Source organism: Leptopilina boulardi, unplaced genomic scaffold, assembly GCF_019393585.1.
Source record: "Leptopilina boulardi isolate dan_hultmark-lab unplaced genomic scaffold, ZJU_Lbou_2.1 LbouV2_216, whole genome shotgun sequence".
NCBI classification, from domain to species: Eukaryota; Metazoa; Arthropoda; class Insecta; order Hymenoptera; family Figitidae; genus Leptopilina; species Leptopilina boulardi.
In genome coordinates, this window is record NW_026137770.1 from 2,735,976 (window position 1) to 2,752,806 (window position 16,831).

A 16,831-nucleotide genomic window follows, 5' to 3' on the forward strand; every position below is an offset into this window, starting at 1 on the left:
GATGCGTCTCATCTTTTCAAAATATACAAATACATACACTCCGATAGAAATCAAATCAAATATTTTGTTGGACCGATAAAATTATTCTGCTTAGTGTTTTCAATAAAAAAAAAAAACATTTTCTTAGAACAAGTTATAAACTAATTGAAAATACTTTTGTTCATTGAAACAAAATTTGTTTGGTGTTTACTGAAAAATTTTGTGAGAATATCTTGGTTTGATTCGTAAAAACCTTGTGAGAATAATAAGTTTAAAAAAATTCTCACAAGAATATGTATCAGCGCACCCATGTAGTACGTAAGCTTCCAGCAACCTTGCACGGCAAACTTGCCGCAAGCTTCAAATGTCCCACCTGAATGAAAGCTTGCATGGTAAGTTTACTGAAAGATTGCAGGGTAAGCTTGCTGCAAGATTGCACAATAATATTATCACAAGATTGCTCAGTAAGCTCGCACGGTAAACTTGTAGCAAGGTTGGTGCAAGGTTGCCCAATAACCTTGCTTTAAACCTGAAATTTTTTTTAAAAAAATGTTTCGTCTAATTTATATAATAAAATGATATAAATTAGACGAAACATTAAAAACAAATTTTTTAGATTCAAAGCAAGGTTATTTGGCAACCATGAACCAAGCTTACTGAGCAATCTTGCGATAATCTTATTGTGCAATCTTGCAGTAACCTTACACTGCAATCTTTCGATATGCTTACCATGCAAGCTTTCAGTCAGGAGGGACATTTGAAGCTAGCGGCAAGTTTGCCGTGCAAAGTTAGCAATATTGCGCGGCAACCTTACGTATTATCTGGGCAGTGGTGAGAGCTTTCGACTTGTAATAAAACAACTGGAGTTTGTTAACAAACAATTTTTTTTGTTCTAATATTTTTAGAAACTTATTTTGATCTCAGTAGAAGTAAAATAAAATTTAATTTCTTAATTTTAAGTGATTTGTTTAATAAATTCTGACCCATAATATCATATTATATAATATATGTATATTAAACTGCGTGGACAAATTTACATTTTTCTATTTCCATATAATCTCGACTCGTACCCTTCCCCTCACTCTTTTTCCTCTTTCTCAAACACTCTCCATCAAGCAAACGGCAGTGCGATTTCAAATCACAAAATCGAACGCAATTTCGACTTTTGCTGATATGCTTGACACATTAATATTCCATATGAATTCGGGTCTTTGACCCGGTGTGCCGCTCTAAATTTCAAATGGGGAGAGAAAAAAAAATCCAAGATTTATTGAAAGCTATAAGATGTATGCATTTCTACACTATACATCTTTATCCCCCACTCTTATTTACCTTCATTCTATACTTTTCACCTTTTTTTACACAGGAAATTGATAGAAAATGTGAATGATTTTTTAAAAATATTCACCGAAATCTTTTTGTCGATTGTTTGTTCGGTCATTTGCAATTTCGGATAAATTAACATTGTATCAATTAGAAATTCTGTTAAATGATTTTTCGGTTAAACATATTTAAATTCTGTATAGTATGAAAAATCGGTTATATGAAAATTCTATCAAATAATAATTCGAACAAAAATGAAATTCGGCTCAATGAAAATTATATATCTAATGACAATAGCTCTCTTTTTCTTTGAAAGAATATAAAAAGTGAAATAATAATTATTATTTAACAACAATTTTTTGCGTAAAATAATTTATTTTGAAAATCATACTATGATAAATGTTCTGTTATCAATGTATGTTTTTCCATTAAAATTAATATTTTTTATTGATGAGAATGCATTATAAAAATTCAAATTAACGGGTACCTATAGGGGAGAGGGCCCCAAGATGGATATTTGATATAAAATTTTCGTATAAGTACACGGAGAGAAAAACCATGCGTTTTTAGTATGAAGAGGCATACGTTTAATGTATGAAACTTTCTCATGCGAATACTGTATGACATTCATAGTTTCGCAGTAAGAAGTCCATACGCCAAACGTATGTAATACAAACATACTACGATTGTATGAGCTTCATAGTCTCTCGGTATGATACTCATAGAAGACTATTAAGCCACGCCCACTTTCAGTTTGCATATTTCTGAATCACCTGCCCGCTTTCAATTCTTTGCTCAGTTTTGATTTATTTAAATAATTTTTTATTATATTTCAAAGATGAAGTTAAGATGAATATGTTATATATTGTTATTAATATTTATAAAATTATAAAAAATTATTAATAAATGTAAAAGAATTATTTGATAAATAGATTCTTAAATTTATATTTGATATAATTTGTTTAATGTCAAAGAACAAAATAAATATTGAAGAAATGTTATTTAATTAAACAAAATTTTATTTAAATAAATAAACTTTTTTTTAATTTTTTAACCCGGCAAGCGTCAGATTAGTTGTAACCCACCCAGTCAAACTTTAGTTTTTCCGTAATTTTATATTTTTTTTTTTTTTTTAATTTAAAAAATAATTTATAATTTTTTAATAATTTTTAATTTAAAAATTTTTTTTTTATTATTTCTGTGTCTTAATCTTTTAATAATAATCTTAATCATTTAATAATTCTCTAATTTTGTTTAGAAGTAATTAAAAAAATCGGCATACTTTCGATATGCAAAAACATTATTTTAATAAATTTTAGTCTTTTAGTGCGAAGCATTGAAAAAATTCCCATGATTTATATTTTTAATGAATGAATAATTGAAAATAATGAATGAAATGAAGAGAATAATAAAAAAATGAAAAATACAAAGTGTTAATTTTCAAAGCAAGGAAAAAATTTGTATAATTTATTTTTTCTCAGTGGCAAATTGTTAATATTAATTCTTCTAAAACCATTGAAAAAACAGAAGCATAATCATGACTAACTTCAAGTCAGGAAAATTTCTGCAAATTTCTACAAAAATTAAAATTCTTTGTGAATTTAAAAATTTTTTAATCTAAAAAAACTTGAATGGTGTTTATTACCATTTGTTACTACCATTATATATTAATTTATTGTAAAATATGTCAATAACCATATTTTTGTCCAAAAGAAAGCAAAAATAAGATTATTAAAATGTCCGGGAAAAAATAAAAAAAAGTCAGGGAATTTTTTTCTCAATCCTTATTTGACACCCTGTTACGGTTTTGGTACTGTGCGTGTGTCAGTTGACATTTATATTTCAAATCTAGTCGCTATAAATTCATCTTCAAGTTTTTCGACGAATAAAGAAGGGGTTATTCTAGGTATTAAATCGACATTTATTAACAATGTCGGGGAGTTCATAATAGACTGGACGCAATACGCATAAAAATGGTGATTGAAGTAGAGTGTTTCGAATTCTTCAATTTCGATATACACATTTTTGCAGTGGAAAATATTTTTCACTTTTCCAAAAGTAGGACCATCTTCCGAAATTCTACTAACTTTCACTGTTCCCTTAGAAATTTTTTTGCCGATTATTTCAATTTCTTTCAAAGTATATGTTGGTACTCCATCGGGTAAGGTCGGATTAAATTTTTTAAATCAGTGTGTGCATTTGTATTATCAATTGTTCCAAGTATAATGTCCTTTTCTACATGTGGACATAATTCCGTTTTATAACATAAATTAATAATTATTATTATTAGAACAATAATTTATAATAATAAATTATGCGGGGATCAGGAACAAATTCACAAGATACTCTCTCGATAGGAAATGAGCAAGCTGAAAGAAGGCGTGGCTTAATCGTCAGTTGTATAGCTATCATACCGAGAGAGTATGAAGCTTATACAACTGGACTATGTACGGCATACAGTTAAACTATGCAATACTCTCATACTAGAAACGCATGAATTCTTACATTAAGCGTAGGAACGCATGCTTTTTCTCTCCGTGTATATATCGCCTCGTGATTTATTTTACTGATTTAGTTTGTTCAGATGAAGCTTTTTATATAAACACGGATCGGAAAGAATTATTTTTCTTCCTGTAATACATATCACGTGGATTTTTTGTTTTAAAAAGTTTTGTAACAGTTTTTATTTCAGTCGGTAAAATTATCTATATTTTTGATTTCGAATAGGTAACGTAATAACCTCATTTATTTATCGTATAATAGTATTCTAAAATGATTCGGTTGACACTGTGTTTGCAAATAATTTTTACTTGCGCCAAAAAAATTGGGTCATTGGTCCTAAGATGGGCAGTCTGGTGGCCCTAAGATGGACATCATACCTTAATTTTATTTATTTTCAATGTTACAGTTTCTTATTAATGCTCTAAGCCACATAATTGAAATTTTTTCTTTTTTTACTTCGAAATTGTGTTGTTATCAATAGAGAATTGAAATCTGTCAGGGAGAATTGAACTTAAAGTGCGCCAAAATCTGCGGATCCTGGTACGAATGTCCGAATTGTGACTCAGACAATTCAGCTCAGAGCTGGATTTATTGTTAATTTCTTTTAATTAATTATAAAATTACTACTCTCTTATTAAATAAATTATAAATTAAATAAATTAATTTAATTTAATTATTCTTGTTAAAATTAATTTTCTTACAATATTATTTAATTTTTAACATTTAAAAAATATAACAAAGAAACAGAAAATTGGTTTAAAAATCCTTATTTGATATTTTATTTTACCCGTTTTTAAATGCATTTTATGAAGGTGTACATCTTGGGGCCACTTTTTTTCAAATTGAAATTTATAACAATTTGAAAAAATTCTTTAAAAAATGTTTGTTTTCAAATTAAAATTTTTTCTTTATGGCCAAAGGATACCTTATTTATTGTGCTTTCATACGGTATGCACCATTTTTAAATATCCTAAAACGTTTGTATTCTAGAGCACAAAATCAAAACTATGTCCATCTTGGGGCCCTCTCCCCTATATAAATGCAAATTAAAAAATTACTCACCATTCATTGTAGTCTCGGAAGAATTGTAGATCGTCATTTCTTTTCAAAATATTGTTTCTGTAACAAAAAAAATATTAATTAACAAATTAACTCTTTTTTAAATTTTTTAAATGTTAATAAAATAAATTATTCATTCGTTTGGAAGAATTCATCACTCGAACAAAAAATTAAATTATCTAAAACACAGAATGAGCACTGAGCCAGGAATTAATTTTTTTTGTTTGCATTAAAAAAATTTAAATCAAAGCAAATATTTCCTTTACAGATAATTAAAAATTATTCAACAAATACACAATATATATATATATATATATATGTATTGGGAGAAAAAGTTAAAACATGAGTAATGCACTTTTCTGTGCTTAAATTAACATTTAGTAGCCCACTAACATTTTATGACTGCGAAGATATCTTGTAATTGCCGCGTCATAAACCCAAAAATTGTTTGCTTTTGTGGTCAATTAGAAGGCGCAATTTTGCCCTCCCCCTACGTATATAATGGATCTTTTCAAACACTTCGTTCTACCTTTTATATATATATATATAGTATATGTATAATTCGGTGTTACATACTAAACGTTTTCTCCCGCATTCACGCTCATGGTCTTATTATTTCAAAGTGGGTAATGAAATTTTTTTTACACCGCGAGAGGAAGATAATCCTGAATTTTGTAACGCGATGTCGTTTAGATGCGCGCCAGGAGTTTCGTGATTTTAATGAAGGAAAATAAGCAGTAGGTAGGTAGAAAGAAGTCAGAGAGCACTATAACCATTTAACCTTTATCACGATGTTGGTCGTCATAATGCGAGCAGATAAGGGACTTGGTTTTTTTTTGTTCTTTTTAACTTTATTCCATAACCCTATTAACAGGATTGCGTTCCACATTGTATAATGGACATTGCATATGAATTTAGTATATTAGGTTTTTTTCACACACACGGAAAAGTGGACGTTTAAGAAAAGAAAGCTGCATTTGTTCTTCTAGTTTTTAGGCTCGTTGATTACGAGTGTGAGGTGAATTTTCCAAAATTCAAAATGGCGGATCCAATATGGTGGTCGAAGTAATTTTGAAACCTCTTTATGTGCTTCAATTTTGTTATTCTAGGATTTTCAAGGTCGCTGATTACGAAACTGACATTTAAAATTGTGAATTTTATTCATGCGAATTGGATGAATTAAATTTTTTTTTTGATAAATTGGACCAAGCTTATTAATAGTTATTTACGAGTGTGGAGTACTGGTATTATTCTAGTTTCATATTAGTACAAAATAATTATACATGTATATAGTCAAAAAGAGTATTATGTTATTTTTCAATCGAGAAAAAAAGTTACTAAACTCTATTATACTGTTTGGGTAATGTGAAATGTTATAGGTGGATCCTCTCCAATATTTTCCCAAAGTATAATACTGACCCTTTAGACGGAAACAATTACTCGACCGTTTGAGACGTCTCTGGGTCACGCGAACTTTATTTGATTCACTACCCCTTGACATGCACCTTTTACTAGCATATACAAGAGAGAAAGAGATAAAGAATGAGAGCAAAAAGGCCGAATGATGCACATCATGATATATAAATGAAAAAATAAAATTCTGATATACTTTCCATTTTATATATACATAACTGACAAATTTTACAGTCGCAATGAAATGGATTTTGTTTTATTTTTTTATATAGGGTAAATGCACTAACTGCGGCGAGATTCGAGTCAAAACACCTTTGAAATAGAAAATTCGACATTTCTATTGTATAAACTCAATTTAAGACTTATTAAACTTAAAGCTTATGTTATTAAGATATTAAAAAAAAATTTTAACTCTATAAAAATCGATTATTTAAACAAATATGAGAAATTAAAACTAATACCGTAATTTTCTATTGCGGCGAGTTTGTATCAGTTTCGGTGTGTCAATTTCGGTGACCAAAATTACGTGTATTTTGAAGATACTTTGCCCGCCGAAATTGAAGCCAATGGAAATCTTAAAAATGTTTCAATTGCGGCGCGGAAAAAAATTTGATCTAAAATAATTAAATTAATAATTGTTTAAATGTGCATCTTTATAAGTATTTGTATCAAAAAAAGATTGAAATAATTTTTTTTAATCATTTGGCAACAGTTATATTAAATATAACATTAATAATAGTTATTTTTTATGAACGCGCCGTTATTGGTCCACTCGCCGTAATTAGTACACTTACCCTACTCAAAATACTTTTTAATCATACAACAGAAATGACACTGTATTGCAATATAATAGAGTATATATTAATTTTTTTATGTTCTGCAAATTCTGAACGTTCAAATGAATAAAACTTTTTTTTTAACACTACTTCTTTAAATTCAAATTTTATTATAAAATATTGGTTTTTGTATTAAAAATAGATTAATAGATTAATAATATAATAGGGTCAACTGGGGTAAATCCGAACGCTTTTAGTAAGTTTCAACAATAACATAAGTTTTTTCTTTAAAAAAAAAATACTTCCGGTATTCTGGTGCATGAAGTTGTTACTTTACTTCCATAGAACAATTTTATGGGGTAGAAAAATTTTTTGATAAATTACAATCGCAGGAAACTTAGCGTTAATATTTACCTCGATACTTTGCAACTTTCCTAAAATATGGGGGTAAATACGAACGCCACTGTATTTCAGAAAAATCTTAGGGAAAATAAATTTAAAGTATTGCAATTGTTAAACTTATATAAAAACTCAAAAAAAATACGATAATAAACCTATTATGTAATAATGCATCATATATAAATACAAAAATCAAACAGGTTAAAAATTAAAATGCATTACACAATTAAAACCTTCAATAACTTTATCAAATCATAACGGATTTTTGCAAAACTTGGTACAGAAAGTATTTTGGAGTGATTGAACGTAAATACAAAAATAAAAGTCAAATTTTTTAAATTCAAAATGGCGTACTTTCCTAAAACTTATTTTTAAAAATGATCAAATTTGCTAACCCTGAAACCCCCCGAGTAACAATTTTCGAGCGAATCCAATGAATTTTTTAATTCTCGTCCGCCATTTTGAATTTTGAAAAACTGACTTCAAATTGGTAATTAGCGACCCCAAAAACCGTAGAATACCAAATTTTATTAAGATCCTGAAAAACTTTTTCAACAAACCATTTGGCAAAAAAATTGAAACACTCCTTCGAGAGAACAGAGATTAAGTTTCTGCTTATTAATTACTAACGAGGATACGTATAGAAAGAAAAACTTTTTTCTATGTACTTTTATAATGTTAAAATAATAGTGTAATCAAATAAAAACAATTTTGTGTGGCTTTGATGTAAAAAAAAATTATTAAAAATACCGTTCGGATTTACCCCAGTTTTCCAATTTTCTTGGGTAAATACGAACGGTCTGATATTATTAATAAAATTTTACAGAAGGCAAAAATCAAATATAGTTTCTGTTCTAGTATTCATAACAAACAATTATAAATAATAAAATGAATTTTTAGCTTCTTTTTCTTCAAATACGAGACAAAATACTGAAAGAGTGTCATCTTTGATTTTCAATCTTTTTTGCAATACTTGTTATCTTCATTTGTTTATGCTGTTGCTAATTAACAAACAAAAAATGGGATAACACTTAGAATCTCTTCAAGAGGATCTGAGGTAAAAATTCTCATATCGAACTTATTTTTAAAAATTTTAATTAAGCTGAAATAATTAGCGTTCGGATTTACCCCCCGTTCGGATTTACCCCGACTGACCCTAAATGTTTAATGTTAATTTTTCATTGCAGTATAATAATTTTGTAAAAATGGTAGATTATAAAAATGTTTTCGTTCATTTGAACTTCCGGCAAGTATTTTTTTGGTTGGTTATTTACTAAACTTAACAAAATCTTTTCCAACCCAGAAGTATTTTCTCGAGCTTAATAATTTTTTTTATTAATAATAAATCTACAAATTTTATCAAATGAATAGGTATAAACAATTTGAAAAAACTAATAATAATAGAAAACTGTTCTCTCTTTCCACCTGGAGGTCACATAAAACATCAATATATGTAAACGCAGGCAGACAAAAGATCACAATGGCTTATCTTCTTATCTTAACGACTGTAAGTGGATCAAGCTCGTCCACTACAGACGTTAAACTAAGTAACCGTAAAATCAAGATCCACGCTCTAGGTTTTCACTTCATGAAAATGTTTCACTATAACAATAAGTCAAAAAAATTGGAAAAATCAGAAAATTATTTTCTTTCTTTTTAATATATTGATGATTCTCCACGTATAGTGTACTATTTCTTGTTCCTTATGTTTTTTAAGAAATAAGTTGCACACTGAAAAAAAAATTTATTTGATTCAAATAATCATTTACTTGACTATTATCAAATAAACAATATGAACTTTTTGTGTTTATTTAATGAACACTTTGCTTCCTCATAGAGATTTTTTGTGATCAATTTATGGAAACTTCTTTTGTATATTATAATAATTTTTAAAAGGTGTTAAGTCAATTAAGTCAATTGATTAGTTTTCAAATATTCTTCAAGTTATTCATAATAATTTTCAAGTTACATAAAATTTTTTTTAATAAATAATGCAAAAAAGGCATAGGTTTTTCAAAATTTTTCAAATTCAAAATGTTAATAACTCTGAATAAAGTAGCAGTATTTGCTAACAAGTTAAAAGATGCGCCTTGAAAAACTCTACAAAAGTAGAGATAAATATCTATTGATGTTAATATATTTTTTTAAATTATGGGCAAAAAACTATTTTTCAAAAATTTTAAAATGCAAAAAAATAATAGTTAATCTTTATTAATATGGCTTCCCATGACACACAAAACTGTGGACGTGAATTAACATCGAAAAAAAGATTTTAAAAAATAAATTTTTTTAATAACTAATTTTTCTTCTGAATTCTACAAACTTGGACAATAAAAAATTGTTACCAATAATTATTTTTATTATTGTATATTGCTAGAAATATTTATTTTTGTTTTGTACAATTTATTTCTTAAAAAACACAAGGGACATGGAATTGTACGCTTCGTGGAGAATCACCTATATATATAATATTCAAAAACCCTTGTAGTCCATTGGGCAGAGCAATTAATTAAATGAAATTGAACACGTAATTATGGAAAGTACCTCAAATTCACGCTAATTACGTACAGAGATTTTTATAATGAGACGTTGCTTATGACTACGCAAATATATACGTATATATATAACACTCGAGTCCCGCATATTTCAAATCAATGTACCAAGCAATATAAAAGTAAAAAAAAACGTAAAATTTTCGCGCGGCACTTTTCAATTGAAAATTAGTTTCTTTCACTCCATTCACACATTGAAGCCACAGTCTGGGGTGGTTAGTTGTTGGCTCGTTCGTATTTTTGCGAGGGCATACATTTTTTTGTTTCGATGCTCTTGTATTATTCTTATTGATACCGCAGTAATGAGAAACACACAAGATCGATGTCAGGAGTTTAATTTGAAAAACAAAAATATTTAACTCATCTCTCTCTCTCTATCAACGTATTTTTTTTCTTTATATAATTTTCACTGCTATAGAAAAATACTTTTATAATAACACTTTAATGTTACAATGTAAATTATTTTATCTAGTATAACGTTGAATTTAATTTATTATTTATTTTAAATTTAAATTATTTATTATTATATTTTCATGACAATCAACGTTATCTACGCTTTTTAATTATTAATTTTGCCAAGACACCAAGTTAGTTTATGGAGAATAACTAAACCTAAAAAAATAGTTAAATAACCCGACAAGTAAATTTTATAATTCTAATTAGGAAAAACTAACACCAGCTCAGGAATTTCATTGTTATTTTACAGCAACCCAGGTGGAAAAGACTGCGAAGAGGGGGGGATTAGGATAAACACCATTAATTAGACAAAAATTATAACAATAACATTATTTATTAATATTCACTTCAAATTTCAGAAAAAGTTAAATAATGGCAGGAGGCCGAAAGACAAGATTTATATTTTATTTATTCAATTATACTTTAATAATAATGAGATCGATTTTGAAGGAAACGACTCCTAATTAATTTATTGGGACTCACCGTCCATTTGACGTCGACGATGACGACTCGTCTCATTTTTATAGTTTTGAATTTTAATTATTTCGCACGAAAAACAATAGAACACAACTTGACTCTTTGAAGACCAGGATGAGAATGAGAGTAAAATGGCTGACGAGTCAAACTCGAAAGCGTCTTTAAACAGCGGCCTCTCTTCTCGGTGTCATTGAGATCAATTAATATTCAATAATATAATATCCGCGACCGATAATCGATAGGCAGTCGTCGGTAACGCAGATCCCTACACTATCAGATGTTAAATTGATTGATGCGAGAAGTCCACAGGAAATTGACTGACAGTAATGATTTGACAGATCGTCAACAAAACAGCAATTTCGTCTTTCTGGTGATCTTAAATATTCGGAACTTTCATCCAAATATATACACCAGGAAGCTCTTCCCTTGATGACTTCTAATTTCAATTATATATAGTGATGTCCTCAACGTCTTTGTGACCCGGCGAGAATCCTGGAAACCCTCGCGAGAGTTTTTATAACAGAACGAATGGACAAATCAGAATCGAATTTATTTATTACAAGTCGACTATTAATCTGATGACTTTGGCAAGTTGGTTTGTTAATACGTGAATTTATTATTTAAACAAAATTGAGTCAGTATCATAAGAAAATAATTTTTATAATTTATAACATTTTACAGCCATTATGACTGGATTCTCACCCTGGTGTCGTTAATTTACAAAATTTATTTTTTTTAAGTCATTTGTACGCGACAAAATGCCGCGTTACACTAAATAATCGTACTATTTAATCTTATCTTAATAAAATTATGTAAATTATTTTATCTTAAAAATATCTGCATAAACTTGTCCAAATTGTATAATCTAGTCAGTATTTTGTAAACTATCTCATCTAGATAAGATAATTTGGCATGGATAATATTGCGTCTAAAGTATCTATCTTCTGCACTGGAGAAAAATACTGGAAAATGCATTTATTTGTCCAAATTTGATTCAATATTTTCTTGATCTAAGAAAATTTTCTTGAATTAAGAAAATTAGTGGATCAAATACGGATAAGTAAATGATTTTCTTGAATCAATGATATTTTTTGTTCAGTGTAGAGAAATTTATTTGAATAATATTATCTAAAAAATTTATTTAAATTAAATTTTCTATACTATCTAAACAATATTATCGGGATAATATAAATGCTACTTTTAAGAAATTGTTAATTTTTTTAATCTCGTCTTTTTGTCTGTTAGTAATTTTTTTTTAATGTTTACTCTTATTTTCGCAAGTTTTATTTTACACAAGGTTGGTTTTCATCAAACCAGTTTAAAAATATGTCCAACATTGAAAATTCTATGCAGCTTCACATTCCGCGGTTAATTTCCTTGATGATCCACGTCTACATTGTCGAGATATATTGCCTAAAATAGAGATGAAAAATCCCTGCAGCATGAAAATGAGCGAGCGTTAAATTAAAAATTGTATTATCGCACTTGTAATGAACTTGGCTAGAGTTTTGCGAAAGGCACGCCAAATAAAACAGAAGAATCTCTTTCTAGCACATATGTGCGCGTATGTAATGCCACGTATATTCAGTAATATGGAGACACATACACATTTATAAACACCACTTTTTCATTGTTGTTTAATTTTAATCCTAATTTTGATAAAAACTCACACAGAGACACTAGATAAATTTCTCTACTTTTTTGTAATGAAAGAAAATTTTTCAAATTAAAACTTTGCGATTTAGGCGATTATTGTTTTTAACTCTAGGTATATTGATATTCAAAAAAAGAATATAAAATACATTATATTTGAAAAAAAATAATTTTAAAAAAATTTTCACTTTTATATTTATTTTTAAATAGATATTAAATAAATGTTTTAAATTTTTGAGGAATTACATTTATTTAATAATTTAATATAAATTAATTAATATATAATAATTGCGAAACAATTCGCTACAAGAAAGGAAATTATAAGCTATTGACTTAAATAAATGGTTAAAAAAATATCTTAAACCAATAATGCTCCAATATTGTTTCTGGTTTTAAAAAATATTTCTATAATTAACTGATGTGCATATTTCCAACATTGTTTCAACTATATATATATATATTAAATTTTTTTGTTACTATATATCGTACATATGAGTTGGAAACAACAAATTCAATACCGCATGTACAAAAAAAAAGTTGGTGCTGTGCCTATAGAGAGCGTATATTGAATTTGCATGTAACGATATTTTATGTGTTAAAGAGAAAATCTGATTCCACGTGGAATTTTTTAATTATAGGAAAAGATTCAATTAAACCATATACGTCAATCTCTTTTAATAATTAGATACAGATATTCGAGAATTTTTATTCATATAAAAAAAATTATTTAACATTTTTTCATTTCACGGTGTTTTAAAATTTTTAATCATCACTTTTATATATGATGTAATTAATATTTGCGCCTTTGTCAATCATTTTTTTAATTAGGGTAAGTCCGGGGGAGTTGGCCATGCGGGAGAGATGGCCAATTCAAATATTTTATAGAATTTGCTGCTATTGCTTATTAAAGATTAGTTCGCTTTATTTTGTGACAAAACACAATTAAAAGAAAAAACTTCACGAAAAATATTAAAAAGTAAGTAAAAAACTGATTTGTTATTTTGACTAGTTCGGAAAAAAGTGATGAGTTTACGTTTCTCACTGGTGTTATGTTATTTTATAGAATAATTTTGAATTTTATTTTTTTCTGTAAAGTACATGACCCAAGCTTTGTCATAAATTTATATTTATTCAAAAATTTTATTTATTTATTTAAATTTTAGTTGTGTCAATTTGTCTCCTGACATTAGGAGAGATGGCCATACTGTTTAAGTTATTGGCACCCCTGAGATTCGTGTGTTCGATAAAAAAAAACATTAATTCTGTGGCAAATGACATTTTTTATGACATATATTACAACAAGACACTCCAACAAAGATTTTCTTGATCAAATAAAATAATCACTATTGTGTAATTAAATCTTAAAAACGTTTATAAACAATCATAACACAGGTCTACAAAATAAGACTTTTATATATATATCAGAGTATGAGTATATTGCGTATGAAGTCAGGATTTTGAGTAAAGTGGGGGTAAAGTCTTCAAAAACCGTGTTTTTGAGTGTTTTCATTATTTTTTTCTCCTTAACCTGACGTGCTAGAGACTTCTATCTAGGCTTAAATTGAAGTTTAAAACGTACATTTTAAGACCATATGCGCATACTTAGTTACTTAGGGTAAAATAGTTTAATGTTTCGTCAATTTAAGTTTATTTTTGACATTTACATTATGATATATATACGAAATGGAGGTTAATATAAATACAATAATAAACTTATTTTTATTAATATTAATTAATAATAAATTAAGCAAATAACTCATCAAATTGTATACTTTTTAAAGGTTTGTTATTTAAAATATCACTTTTAATAATTAATTCTTTAAACATAAGAAGAAAACGTAGCGTATATTTTTTTAATTAAGACTACATTATTTAAGTGAACTTTTTGGTGCATTAATCTCATGTGAATTTTTTAAAAAATTTTAATTTAATAAAATAGTTTGTAATAATTAATTTTGCTTCCTCGTGGAGGAAGCTATTTTTCAATATGGAAGGAAAATGTGTCAATTTGCTTTTTCAATTAAAAAAATTTTATTTTTTTGAACTCTTTAGAGCATTTATCTCATATAGAAAAACTTTTTTTATATTTACAACATAAATAACTTGTTTATTGAATATAAAAGGACAGAATAATAAAATAATAATTTTAATTATTCCACAATTAATTTAATTAAAATCAATAAGAATTTATTTAAATATAATTATATATAAATAATAATAATAATAATAATAGTAATACAATATTAAAATTATTATTTCTATTAACTTCAATCTGAATTTAGTTCTTAACCTATTAAAATAATTGTTTTTTATTTAATAGATGTCAAAATTTCCTTCTCAATTTTTCAGTGAATAAATAAAACTATTAATTATGAAGTAAGTATATGAATAATAATGTAAGTGAATAACTTAATTGAATTTCACATAAATAAGAATATAAATTTTGTTTTTATTTCTTTACGTATATTCTTTTAGATTTAACGTATTTCAATCATCACAATTGTAATCATTGTTAATGAATATAATAAAAATAAATTGCAGTATGAAATTATATAATAAAATATAATAAGTTTAAGAAAAAAATTGGTAGTGAATTCATTTAGTTGCATTAATAGATTTTGTATTTAATTCATTTTTAAATTTTAGGATGGAAATGAGAATTTTTTACCCTTTTTTAAAGTAACAATTTTTTTCCTTAAATCGTCGTAGAATGACGTTTAAAAAATTGATTGTAGCTAAATGTGTTGTCAAAAACTTTAATAACCCCTTTTTAGAAGTAACCTGGAACCAAATCAGGCCCTGATCAGCCCCTGATCAGGCCCTGATGACTGGCCGTGATCAGTCAATCCTGATCAGGGCCAAACCACAAATAAGATTTTCTTCAGGCAATTTCTACACGGGTAACAGAATAATATTTGGTTAAAATAACAATTAGTTTTAAAAAAAAATTATACTTTTATTTTTTTCGCCATTGACATGAAAAAGTGTCTTTTTTGTGCCTGTTTTGGGCAGATAAAGTAGTACTTTTTTAGGCAGTTGTTAATTTTTGCATAATTTTTGTTTTGCTTTTATTTTATTTATCAATTTTTATTATTTTATTTTATATACTATTTCATATATATTATATTATATTAGATAGATATATATATATATATATATATATATATATATATATATATATATATATATATATATATATATATATATATATTTATAACATATTAATTCATTTATAATTAAATATATTTATAATGTATAATACATAATATACTATTAAATTATTTTCTTGAACTAACCAATATTAAACTTTGTAAACTAAACAAAACCGGAGTTATAATAACTATAACAAATTTTAATATGTTAAATGAAACTATTTTTTTGCTTTTATACGTATACAAATAAAACATTCATAGTCAATGGAACATAATTTTTGTTGACGATAGTAAAAAAAAGTTCCTTAGAAAATAAACGAATAATAATAAAATAGTACATTGTGCTCCAAGTACGGAAAGAAGCCGTTTTCCGACGAGTTTGAGTTGCAACGCAAAATGAGTCAATGCTAAACGACATAGAAAGTGGCGCCACCAACGTGGCTCATTATTGTTGCACATTAAAATGAGCCGCCAACACGAATCATTCTGAGTTCAATTTTTTTCTGTGTATTTTAAATGATTTTAGAGAATAAATTTAAGGTTATGCTGTCTAATTACAAAGCTATATACTTTATACTATGCAGAAAAGAGTACAGAAAAGTGTACTTTTCTGCACTCAGTGCAGCAAAGTGTTGATTTAAGTGGAGAAAAGTGTCACTTTTTTCAAAGTGCAGAAATCAACAACTTTGTGCTGCATTTACATTATAGTAAAATGACGCTTTTCTTGTAGATTTTACACAAAAATATTCAGTCCGAGCATTCAAAATTTTGTTGAGATATAGGTAACTAAAAATAAATTTGTTTTAGCTAATTTTATACAAAATTTTTTTCGACATAGTTTTTGCTTTTATTTACATTCTGTCATTAAATCATGTTAGAATATCGATAATAAGTGACATTTAGTAACAAATTCTGGAAAATATTTGAGTTAACCATCTCCCCGGAGTTACTCTAACATATTATTTTGTCTAACCAGCCCTTTTCGCAGGCATTGACCATGATAGTGACAATGTGATAGAGTGTCAGTGATACCACCGAAAATTCATAATAAGTTAGTTGGATACCCAGTACCAGTCAATTGTTCTCCAAA

The 16,831-nt window shown here is 27.1% G+C and overlaps 1 protein-coding gene across 1 annotated transcript in view; it reads left to right on the forward strand.

Moving 5' to 3' along the window:
- Positions 1-583: 583 nt before the first annotated feature.
- LOC127279514 (putative E3 ubiquitin-protein ligase protein PFF1365c) overlaps positions 584-16,831 on the forward strand; it is a 103,769-nt gene continuing 87,521 nt past the window's right edge. Inside the window, exon 1 of the mRNA XM_051301910.1 lies at positions 584-810. Within this exon, the coding sequence (XP_051157867.1) occupies positions 701-810 (110 nt within the window). The 5' untranslated portion in view covers positions 584-700. The remainder of the gene's footprint in view (positions 811-16,831) is intronic.